Source organism: Chlorocebus sabaeus, chromosome 21 (genome assembly GCF_047675955.1).
Source record: "Chlorocebus sabaeus isolate Y175 chromosome 21, mChlSab1.0.hap1, whole genome shotgun sequence".
Classification (NCBI taxonomy): Eukaryota; Metazoa; Chordata; class Mammalia; order Primates; family Cercopithecidae; genus Chlorocebus; species Chlorocebus sabaeus.
The window spans coordinates 104,431,074-104,443,634 of record NC_132924.1 but is presented as its reverse complement, the minus strand read 5'-3'; the positions used below and the strand labels follow the sequence as shown (position 1 = coordinate 104,443,634).

General features: G+C 35.9%; 1 protein-coding gene across 6 annotated transcripts in view; it reads right to left on the bottom strand.

Moving 5' to 3' along the window:
• Positions 1–12,561, bottom strand: part of MKLN1 (muskelin 1) — a 376,455-nt gene that overhangs the window by 29,068 nt on the left and 334,826 nt on the right. For 5 of the 6 annotated variants that reach the window (XM_073009344.1, XM_073009343.1, XM_007982951.3 and 2 more), the window contains 2 exons: positions 10,937–11,066; positions 2,520–2,555 (listed from right to left, as the gene is read on the bottom strand). In XM_073009344.1, the coding sequence (XP_072865445.1) occupies positions 2,520–2,555; positions 10,937–11,066 (166 nt within the window). The remainder of the gene's footprint in view (positions 1–2,519; positions 2,556–10,936; positions 11,067–12,561) is intronic. The other variant, XM_007982954.3, reaches the window with a different exon arrangement.

Sequence of the window (12,561 nt, the reverse complement as noted above, 5' to 3'; positions counted from 1 at the left end):
TGCTACACAGAGGGGCCAAGAAGAATCCGAACAGACAGGCCTTGATGGGTTTCACCACCTCAGTCTATCTGCATTAAATCATAGCCATTTACCAAATCACATTGCTAACCAGCTGTTCATTCTTCATTAAATCTTAGCATAAAAATGGACAGTTTTCCCTGTATCTTTGGGTCATTTCTTCTGAAGGCTCGCATGCCACATGAAACTTTGATTAAATCAATTTGTTATGCTTTCTCGTTAACCTGTCTTTTATTATAGGCATGTCAACCATGACTCTTATAAGGGTTGAGGAAAAGTATCACAACTCTTTTGGCCCCTACAACTTATCAGTAACAATGAATGCTAGAATACAATGGAATAACAACTTTAAAATTCTGAGAAATATAAAAAGATACGGAACCAACCTTCCATTTCCAGTTAAACTAGCAATCTTAACGAGGGCAAAATAAGGGAATTTAAGTTCATACATATGACTAGATATATACAAAAAACAAAACAAAACAAAAAAACAAAAAAACTTCTTTAAGGAGATACTCCAACAAAACAAAAAAAGGAATCCAAGAAAGAAGATGACATGAGATATAAGAGACGGTGGAACTGATATATGACACAGGAAAGGAAAGTTAGAAAACCAAGATCCATTAACTCTTGAGCCTTGTACATGACATTTTAGTGTTAACAATATAGAAGAGTTTCTTCTCTATATTCTAATCACAATACCTGAATTTATATAGTGTCCCATTTTCCCCTTCCGCCATGGTTCCATGACCTAGAATATTGGTCCTAGTGTTTTTCTTCAGGCAACAAAAAATTTTGATCACCATTTACCACATACTTCTAGCATTTCCTAGATTCAGTTTTCACTGAGTCCTGCTCCCAGATGGGTTTCTATTGTGGGTCTCTATATGGTAAATGTGCTAAGGTAAATATGCCTGAGAATATTTTATGTCACCCTCACATCTCAAAGTTAGGAAGATTTAAATTTCTTGGTTCAAAGTTGTTTTTCTTGGCTGCTTTTAAACTTTATCCTTTTTTCTCATTCCACATTGCTGTTCAACTGTCACATGTCTATGTTCTTGTTCCCTTATAGGTCATCTGCTTTTTCTCTCTGAAATCTTTCAGCATTTTCTCTCTGCTAATCTTAATTCTACTTTAACCTGCTTATGTACGTGCTTTCCCTTATTTGTTCTATTTGGTACACTATGAGCTCTTTTGCCTATCTGAAGTCTTTCATCATTTTTGAATTTTAGGAAATGTATCTCCATTATTTCTACAATTATTTCACCTACTTTTTTTTGGAGACAGAGCTTCACTCTTGTTGCCCAGGCTGGAGTGCAGTGGCACAATCTCAGCTCACTGCAACCTCCGCCCGTGGGTTTAAGTGATTCTCCTACCTCAGCCTCCCAAGTAGCTGGGATTACAGGCATGCACCAGCAAGCCTGGCTAATTTTTGCATTTTTAGTAGAGACAGTGTTTCAATATGTTGGTCAGGCTGATCATGAACTCCTGACCTCAGGTGATCCACCCATCTTGGCCTGCCAAAGTGCTGGGATTACAGGTGTGAGCCCCCATGCCTGGGCTTAAATTTTTATTTTTCTTTTCTTCTGGAATTCCTTTTAAGATGTTGGTACTTGTACAATTCTCTATCTTTCTTAGTTTTTCTATTCTATTTTCTATTTCTTTATCTTTTTTCCCTGCTTTTTCCTGGGAAAGTGCTCTAATCTTCCAATTGATTCATTCATACCATCCTACTTATATTTATTGTAGTCTTCATTTTAATTATATTTTTCATATCTACTATTTCCATATGGTTCTGTTTTTATAACTTTTGGATGTTATTTCATATTACTAGTGTGTTCCCTTACATCTTTAAGTATATTCATCATGCTTATTTTAAATTCTTGGTTCACCTGTTGTTGTTGGTTTTTTTTTGAGATGGAGTTTTGCTCTTGTTGCCCAGGCTGGAGTACAATGACACAGTCCCAGCTGACTGCAACTCCCACCTCCTGGGTTCTGGGTTCAAGCGATTCTCCTGTCTCAGCCTCCCGAGTAGCTGGGGACTACAGGCACATGCCACTGCGCCTGGCTAATTTTGTATTTTTAGTAGAGACGGGGTTTCTCTATGTTGGTCAGGCTGGTCTCAAACTCCTGACCTCAGGTGATTCACCTGCCTCGGCCTCCAAAAGTGCCGGGATTACAGGCATTAGCCACCATGCCTGGCCATTCATCTGTTTTAATAATTCTGCTTTACATCATGTATGTCTTTTTTGTTTTTTAAGACAGTTGTAGTCCTCAACTGTCTAGTTACGTCAGCATGCAAGGTAATGTTTTTCAGGGAATCAGCTCTTCTTTCCGATAAGATATACTAGACAGAACGCAAAGGCCAGGCCTTAACTGGCATCAGTACTGGTAGAGATTAAGGAAAATAGAAAGGAAAAGTCATAGGGTTGTGAAGCATAGGCACAAAGAATAAGAATCATTTCCATATATGATCACACCCCTATACAACAGTTTCGTACCTTTAAACCCTTCGGAGGAAGTAGAAGGCAGTCTCCCTGGACAAAGGGAGAAGAGAAGAAGAAATGAACTATTGAGAACAGATGGTCAGTCCACATGTTTTCATCAACTTTGAACTCCAGCAGGACTTCTGCACTGCCCTAATGCTTGCCCACTGAATTCTGACACTAGTGGGATAGGCTACCGCTGCTAGTTTCTATAGTGAAAGGGTAAAAATTAACTGAAGGTTAATCTGGGGGAGAGAGAGCCTTCAGTCTCATTTAAGGAGTTTCTGGAATCCACCTGCTCTCAATTTTATTTCTCTGGGGTTGATTCTGGGGAAGGGAATCAGCAGCCTGTGTCAGTTTGCTACTTTGGCAGAAGTACTTTTCATTTTATAGCATTCTAAGTTGAGTTTTGCTTTATTGATCGTGTGAATTCCATTACTTTTATAATAATTATAATAAAAAAATGAAAGCTGGTTAAATAAAAATGGCAGTATCAGAAAACAAAAAGACCTAAAGGCCAAAACCAAGAAAGCAGCTTTCATTATAATATTGCAAAAGTATTAATACAGTTTTCTGTACTGATTTTCCTTGCAAGATGAAAACAAGGCTATCTTTTCCATTTTTAACAGTTTCTTTTCTTTTTTTTTTGTTTTGAGGCAGGGTCTCACTCTGTCACTCAGGCTGGAATGCAATAATGTGAATTCAGTTCACTGCAACTTCTGCCTCCCAGGTTCCAGCAATTCTTCTGCCTCAGTCTCCTGAGTAGGTAAGACAATGGCCATGCATCACCATGCCAGGCTAACTTTTGTATTTTTAGTAGAGCTGGGGTTTCACTATGTTGGCCAGGCTGATCTTGAACTCCTAACCTCAGGTGATCTGCCCACCTCGGCCTCCCAAACTGCTGGGATTACAGGCGTGAGCCACCAAGCCCGACCAATGTAACAGTTTCTAATGGGTATAGTTGGGGGAGGAGGGAAGGACAAAAGATCTGCAACATATACGATTTTAAAAACTTTAAGATTCAACTGCTAAAAAGCTCAACTGAATGCCAGGACCTTAACCAGTCTTTCACCTTAACCAGTTTAGAAACTGACTCACAAAGAAAAATTAATCAAGCAGATCAGTAAATGTTAATCATTAACATATTTTGAAAGAACATTTATCTGAAAGAAAATAAGAATGATACAACAATCATCACTGCCAACTCGTTATTTTTAGAATTGTTTTAGGAAGTTACAATGATAATCCTTCAACTCTATTTCTTCTTTAACATCTTTAAAACTCAAAATAGAACAGCTAAAGGGGAAGTAAAAAAATTTTATCTATATGTCTGAATCACATCTTTTCTCTTCCTTCCTTGGTTTATCCTCTAAGCAAATGGGAGAGATTGTCAGAGTATTTAACATAAAGAAACCCTGTGGGAGGGGGGATAAAAAGAAGTTAACAAAATTTTCGAAGTCCTTTGAATTCCTGAGGAAGATATGTTATTGCATTAACTTATGAATTAATCTCAACTCTATTTTTGCTTCATGGTCCAGTGCACGTACTCATTACTGATTTGCTAAGACAAAGGAAAAGAACAATCTTCAGAGCTGTTACAGAAATACAGAATCTAATAAAAAACAGCTTTCCATGAATTCACTATATATTAGGGTATTTTCGGCTCCAAGTAACAGAAAACACAACTAACAGTAGATTAATTAGCTCATGTAACAAAATTTTGCAAGTAGCTCCAAGATTGTTTCAGAGTTCAACCAAATCATGGTGCTAGGTTAACTTTCGGCAATTTTCTTGGCCTTCTCATTTTTGAAACTTGCCAGTACCAGCTCTAAGCATCACATCCTTATATGGAGCACCCAAAGCAGGGAGGGAAAGAATTCTTTCAGCATCTCTCTATTGCCATCAGGGAAGACATTTTTGTCAAATGTCCTCCAATAGACTTTCTTTATGTCTCACTGGCCAGAACTGTGTCACATGGGAGGAATGTAAACTGAAATAATCTGCCAAAGGATAATAATGACTGGTTTACACTAACAATGATTCACCATTCATCCCCTGGGGTTAGGCAATTTGCCATTACACAAAATTATGGTTTGGTTAACAGAAGAAAGAGCCAATGACTCTTGGGTAAGCAAACAACAGTGTCTGTCACATCCTTCTCTTTGAAAGTTGGGACATTTTAAAGGTTGGATGGGGACCTATTAAGCACTAGCAGCAACTTCAGTTCAGAACTAACTTCTATTACTAGCTTTTGACACTCAACAATATTTACTGATTTATCTCAGCTGTATTAAACTACAAAAAACCTGAACTCATTGAATGGACCAACCAATTTATTTACTGGTGGACAATCAAATAAATCAAAATCAAAATCAAATAAATTGATGGTCAATCTCTCTCCAGATTTTTTCTCCTTGCATGCAATACTATGATAAATATCTCTGTATAGTTTATTTTTTGTGGATGTATAAGAGTATATGAGTAGGAAAAGTTCCTGGGTTTTGTAAAATGCTTAGTCAAAAAACATATTTTTTGTATTTTAACAGATAATGATAAAGTACTGTTTAAAAAAAAAAAAAAAAAAAAAAAAGGGCTGAACCAAATACATTTCAACCAGAATGTAAGATACCTGCTTCCTCATGGCCATACCAACATTCACTGAGTGTGATCTTTTAATTTACACTTAAAAGTTATGAATAAAGCTGAGCATCTGTATATGTGTAAATTTACTGGCAATATGAATTATTTTTTCTTTAAAGTATCTATTCATATGATTTGTCATTGTTCTACTAGAGGATTATCCACCTTTTATTGGTTTATAAGAGTCTTTTGTTTATTGTAGGAACTAAGCTTTGTCTTAATTGCTAGCTTGTCATTATTTGATATTTTAACAATTTTTTATATTTTTTAATTTTGCAAAAATCAAACATTCTTTTTCTTTACGATTTCTGGGTTTTGTGGCATGTTTAGAAAGGTCTTCTCTTAATCCTAGATTATTAAAAACAATTGGAATTATAATTTTATTTCTTAAGTATGAAACCTAAGTTCACCTAGACTTTTCTTTGATATACAAAAGTCAAGTAGGGATCCAGATTTTCCCATTCATTCATATTTTATTTATTTATTTATTTATTTATTTATTTATTTACTTACTTATTTAAAGAGAAAGAATCTTGCTGTTGCCCAGGCTGGAGTCAGATTTTCCTTTTTTAAAAATACTGCCAAGTCTTAAGCAATGTCTCCATGTCATATATTGTTTAATCTATTCTTCGTCTCTGACTGGAAATGCCAACTTTACCATATACTAAATTCTCATATGCATTGGGGACATTTTTATACTATCTGTTCTATTTCATCCCATTAATGTGTACCAAACTGTAGCTTTATAAATAACTGGTAGTGCCAGTACTACTTCATTAACTTTCATTTTCAAAATTGTTGCTAGTGTTCTTGCATGTTGGTTTTTACATGTGAACTTTAATTCTCATTTACTATCAAGTAACCTAAATTTCATATCTAAAAATACAAAATACTTTGTAAAATTGTAACTAGCAAAAACACCCCTGGGAGAGTGGAAGGGGGAAATTAGGGAAAGTTATTATTACCAATAATTTTGACAGGGAAAAAAGTAGATACTCTACTAAAAAAGTAGATACACCAAATACAAAAGATACTAAACTGACAGCAGTGAAGCCTAGTTATGTTGAAAATAAGTGCTACCATTTTCTAGTTCAGTAACTAATCTATGTATAAAAGTATATGAGTAGGAAAGTTCCTGGGTTTTGTAAAATGCTTAGTCAAAAAAGCATATTTTTTGTATTTTAACAGATAATGATAAAGTACTGTTAAAAAAAAAAAAAGGCTGAACCAAATACATTTTAACCAGAATGTAAGATACCTGCTTATGACAGGCTAATGACAGCAAATCATTAGCTTCAAAATCTTCTCTGTGTTGCTGGTTTGGCTTTACTCATTTAATTGGTAAAAGTATAAAAGGATCAGAAACATAAGGAGTTATGACTATACTAATTTTTTAAAATGTCAGTAAGCACAATAAGCACATTTCTAGGGCCGAAATGAAAATCAGTATGATTTTGCTTTTAAGGTTTTCATAAAAGTTTATTTATAGATAAATCAAGTTCTGTAGACATAACTCACATAGTCCTCATATCTTAGTTTCACAGCCTGATAACAGCAGAAGGGAATGAAATTTAATTTTCAAAATTCTGGAGATAGATGGTCTTATGATCAACTGCTCCAATCCCCTCATTTTCAGATGAATAATCAGGTTCAGAGAAGTTATGTAATTTTTCTAGAATTGCAGAGGGCTGAGTGGCAGACCCAGACAAAGAGAGACCAAGTCTTCCGATTCTCAATTTGCGACTCTTTCAATTGTACCAATCTGCTACGACAGTTAGAACAGGATGGAATAAAAAATGGCAGATGTGGGAAAACAGAGTGGACAGAATTTAAAGATCAAAACAACTAAATACATAACTACTAAAGAACAAGGATCAGGTTGTAAGAGCTCAGTATTACCAATACTTGACTTAGCATTTGACAAATGAAGAAGGTTCAATATATGTTTCTTACTTGAATGAATATGAACAGGAGAAAGCACCCTTACTACAGCAGACTGAGTTTCTATAGCAAACTACAAAACTCTGGTGGTGTGACAGATCATCTTCTACACATACGTTTCAATTAGTGTTAAATACAGAGCTTACATATGGGGAATCTGCTAAACCCCTTGTGTTCACAGTCTTATTGCCAAAAGTTTCTCAGAAATAAACTCAAATTTTAGATATGCTGAATTCTGATGTAATTATGTATGTGTTAGACACAATGCTAATAAATCCCTTAAAGCAGCTGCCAATCCATTGATTTAAATTATAATTTTCTTCTGCGGAGAGCATAAAATTGTTACACTGTAGTTTAAAAATAGGAATTAAAGTTGCTTCAGATCTTTAGATGTTAAATCTAAGATGGTACATTTAGATAATTATAAAGAGCAACAATTTAAGATTTTATAGTATCTGACAATACAGAATTATATAAACAGCAGTAATTTTACTATTAGCTATACCATCTCGGTGATCTCAATAGTTCAAACAAATTTATTCTATGAGCTCAAACAATCCCATTTGATACTCACATTGTAAATACAATTTTAATCAAATAAGCCACATTACTGAATCACAGATAAACACAGTAATTATATGTTAAGTCCATCTCAAATTACAGTAATTAACTGTAGTAAAAAAATCTTTAGAACAACAGTTAACAAACAACAGAATGATTAATAAGCTACAGAGCATCTACATAATGGATAAAATTGGTGTTTTCTAAGAATATTTAAAAATGTGGGAATTTAAATAGTATTCCACCTTCTTAAAAGTACTTTTCATGGCTTACAATAATCTAGTAAGAGAGAAAAAAATGTACTTTTTAAAAGTGAGGTAAAAGTAATTCTATGGGAGGGCAATATAATATACCATGGTTCTGATGTGAGGTTTTTTGAACAGTCTAACTTAGTTCAGTAAAACACTTTTAGGAGATCTAGAGTACTGAAACCACTGAATGCTCTTTAAGAAATCGTGAACAAAGTCTTGTCTATTTCAGCTGATGTTTGTACAGGTTTTGAAAAGCACAGTCAAGATTTTATACAGCCAGATAAATACCTAGAATTGTATTAACAATGATGGCTAGAGCCACATGTTTTTAAATTTCTAACCTGGGCTTAGAGAATTTTGGGAGACAACGATCTACAAGCTAAGATCTGAGAGGTAAGCAGTACAAGTTAGCTAGATTTTGGAGGTGAGAGGAAAGTGATTCAGGTAGGAGGAATAGCATGGGCAAGTCTCAAAGGCAAGTAAAACACACTATCTATAAAGATTTAATATTCGGTGGTCGTGAAACAGTTGGTGGCAAGAAGTGTACAGATACGAAGTATAGGACTGCAGAACTAAACTGGGGCACATCATAAAAGAGTCTGTGAATTACGTTAAGTTTAGACTTAATCCTGAGGGCAGGGAGAAACCATTAAAAGATTTAAAGTGAGGAAGAACACCCATCCGGTTTATATTTTTAAAAATATGTTCTTTTCTTCATTAGCACTAATCTAAAGGTAAGGTTGTCACTTTATTTTTCCTCTCCATGTACAACCGTAACTCCATGAAGATAGGGCCCTCATTCACAGTTGTACTCCTAGTGCGTAGCTTATTGTCTGGCACATAGTAGGTGACCAAAAAATATCTGCTGTATAAATGTTAAGGCATATGGTTCTATTCTTTACTGGTAACACAGAATAGCTGTATTCTGCTTGCAGTGTGGAGAATGGGTTGCAGGGAGGGTACACAGGGAGAGGAAGTCTAGAGACAGAGGCCAAATAGGTGATGTTAGCCCAAACTAGTTCATAGTGAAGCAGCAATGGGAATAGAGAGATGAGGCAAAATTGGCATGATTTGATGTTAACTGGCTAGATTAGTGAACCTGAGGGTAGCACTAACATCTTTTTGTGAAAATTAAGGCACCCAACAGTAACACCAACCAAAACTAGAGGGGTAACCCATCTCTACTCCTAGAGTAGCCATGAACGGAGACAGTATTTTCCTTAAAATCTAATTTGGGCCATTTACAAATGTGGAAGCAAAAGCTGAGACATTAGGTAACTTGCCTAAGATTAACTAAGGACTGAAATAGACTCTGGAGAGCCAGAACAGTGGTTCTCAATCCCAGCTGCATATTAGAATCCTCTAGGAGAGAGAAAGTTGGCGGAGAAGTAAGAGGGACATGGGAAAACGAATGGAAAGGAGGGAAAAGGAAGAAAGTGAGAGAGGCAGAGATGGGGGGTGGGGACAGAAAAAAAGAGAATAATTTCCATTTCACTCTAATATGCTAACAGAGCCACTGAGGTTCCTCAATTCCAAGTATAACTGCAACAGTTTTAGGTGGGAAATTTTTCCAAGTAATTCTAACCAGACGCTCAACCCCTGCCATAAAAATCCTCAGTCAACAAGCCTTTGAACTAATGCAACTCACAGGAATATGGTCAAAATTAACCACTTGGAAAATGTACACCTAGACAAAGAAGTGGTATTTTCAAAACTTAAATCAGATCAAGACACTGATATTAAACCTTTGAATTATCTCCTATTTTATTTGGAAAAAAAAAATCCAAACTCCTTGCATTTGTAACAAGGCACTAAATACTGCGACTCTTATCTCTGTAGCTCTAACCTAGTTTCATACCAACTTTCCCCATCCTCAATTCGTACCAGTCCCACTATTTCCGAACACCCCAGGTTCCTTACTGCTTTGGGAACTCTGTACTTGTTCTTCTCTTGGTTCTTCACATGGTTCTTCCTAATTCTCTACTTTTCATTTTAAATCTTAAAGATTACCTCCTCAGAGGTGATTTCCCAATCTACTCTGTCTAAATGAGACCTCCCCTGTTACTCATTATCAAAGCATCCAGTGTATTTTCTTCACAGTACTTAGAACACAACTGCAGGTCTCTCTCCACTAGAATGTGAGTCCTCTGAGGGAAAGGATCCTCCAGGTCCATAGATGAATCCCAAGTGCCTAAAATAATATTGGGCCTACAGAAGACAATGAACAATGTCTGTGAAACAGGTGCTTTTATCCACATTTTGCAAATGAGTCATTAATAAAAAAACACCAATTTATAAGCAACAGTTAAAAAGAAAAGCTGATCAAATTTCTCGCCCTATTGTTCAAATAAGCATTTTAAACCGTTGCACCTTAATCAAAGTCACTCTTTTATGTACAATAATCACAGGCAAAGCAACTACTATGCAGGGTAACTGTAAATGATCAAAACAGGACACTTTTGAAAATGAATGGAGCACTATTAATAATTATGCCAGGGCAATATGCATAATCTAAGCAAACCAGCCATTCCATTACTAATAACCTCTTGGATGCTGAGTTTTTAAATTTACAAGGTGTTACCAATCCCATGAAGTTCCCCGCTTAAGACACACACCCTACTATGCTAGTGCCTAATATAAAGATCACTACAGTGAAAACAGAAGACGAAAAAAATTAGCAAACATAGAATAAAAACATAGAATAAAAAGTTTTTAAGCTATTGATTCTTGCAACCCGCCCCCCAATCGAAGGATTTCCTTCGAGCAGAAAGTATGCGAATTTCTAAATGAATTGTTTGTGTGTGTGCTTGTTGAGGGTTGGGGGGCGGGTTGCAAGAATCAATATTTTAAAAACTTTATACATATTTAAAAACAGATAGAACTGAATAAGCTGGTAGAATTTTCTTTCTCTTACTCAGAATTACTCAATTAAGGAAATAAAGAAAGGGTGAAAAATGATTAGAAAGAAAAGAGAATGAATTGTAGTTTTCTACCTAAAGTAATTAAGACATGAGAGAAGAAATCACTCAATGCCCTTACCCATCCCAGAGTCTTTCTTGGTGCCATCTGATATTATGTCTACATGATCAGAGTCCACATCATAACTAAAGAAATCATTCAAATAGGTCTTTGATCGCTGGCCACCAAATACATATAAGCAACGATTTTTCTGAAAAAGAAGAAAAAAAAGAAGAAAGGAGAAACTTGTCACTTCCATGAAGAACTCAGAATGAGCCTTTAAAAACTTAAACCTCTACAAAAGTAATTTTACAATAGATCCCAATGGAGCTGGAATAAAAGGGAAAGAGGAAGCTCTCTACATATTGCTAAAAGGTCATCTCTAGGACATCCTGTTAAAGAAGAAAAGCAAGGTGCAGAATGATATATTCAGGTTCCTTCTTCCTTTGTGTAGGAATGGAGAAGGAGGAACATCTGTGTATGAGACAAAAAGAGAGGGAGAGAGGGAAAGAGAAAGCGAGAGAGGGGAAAAGTGAGAGAGACAGCACGCGAGCGAGAGTAGAGATTTCTTCTTTTTTTTCAAAAACAAAGGAAGGATAAACCAAAACCTAATAAAGACAGTTACCTATAGTGGCAGGAACAGAGCAGGAAGACCTCTCCAAAAATACCTTGACATATGGTTTTGACTTTAGAACCATGTATATGCTTTTATTTAATTAGAAGACAAAATTAACTAAAAAAAAAAATTTAAAATTTGGGCAAAAAAAATCCAACAACAAATAAACCTATCTGTATACAAAGATATACTCACACAGAGAAGTAGTATTTCTAGTGATTTTAATACATATATTTTGACTACCCATCCCTAGAAGTCTAAATCCTAAACAGAAAAATAACCAGAAACCAACGTTAAACAGCACTCAGTGATTCTGTTGTTAGCTTTTTTACTGTGAAAGCTATTATAGACAGACAAAGCAAGTAATGTTATGAAGCAGGATTTTAACCTTAAAAGACACAAAAATAGGCCAGGCACAGTAGCTCACACCTGTAGTCCTAGCATTTGGGCAGGCCAAGGTGGGACGATTGCTTGAGACCAGCCTGGGTAACACAGCAAGGCACTGTCTCTACTTCTTCTACTTCTTCTACTACTTCTACTACTTCTACTACTTCTACTACTTCTACTACTTCTACTACTTCTACTACTTCTACTACTTCTACTACTTTTACTACTTCTTCTACTTCTACTTCTACTTCTACTTCTACTTCTACTTCTACTTCTACAACAACAACAAACCCAGGCGTGGTGGTACACACCTATAGTTTTAGCTACTTGGGAGGCTAAGGTGAGAGGATCATTTGAGCCCTGACACTCAAGGCTGTAGTGAGCTATGATCTGCACTCCAGCCAGGGTGGCAGAGCAAGACCCTATCTCTAAAAAAAAGAAAAGCTATAAGTTACAAAATAGAAGACATTAAGATAAAAAATATTTTATTTGAATTAGACAAATCAGTATGAACTCACGATTTAATTTTTCTCTTACAAAAAAAGATACATAAATATGTGGTGGTGGTGGTGTGGGGGTGCTCCTACTAGCCAAAGAGAAAAATTTGAGCATCAAGAAAGTGGCCGGGTACAGTGGCTCAGGCCTGTAATCCCAGCACTTTAGGAGGCAGAGGCAGGTGGGTCACCTGAGGTCAGCAGTTCGA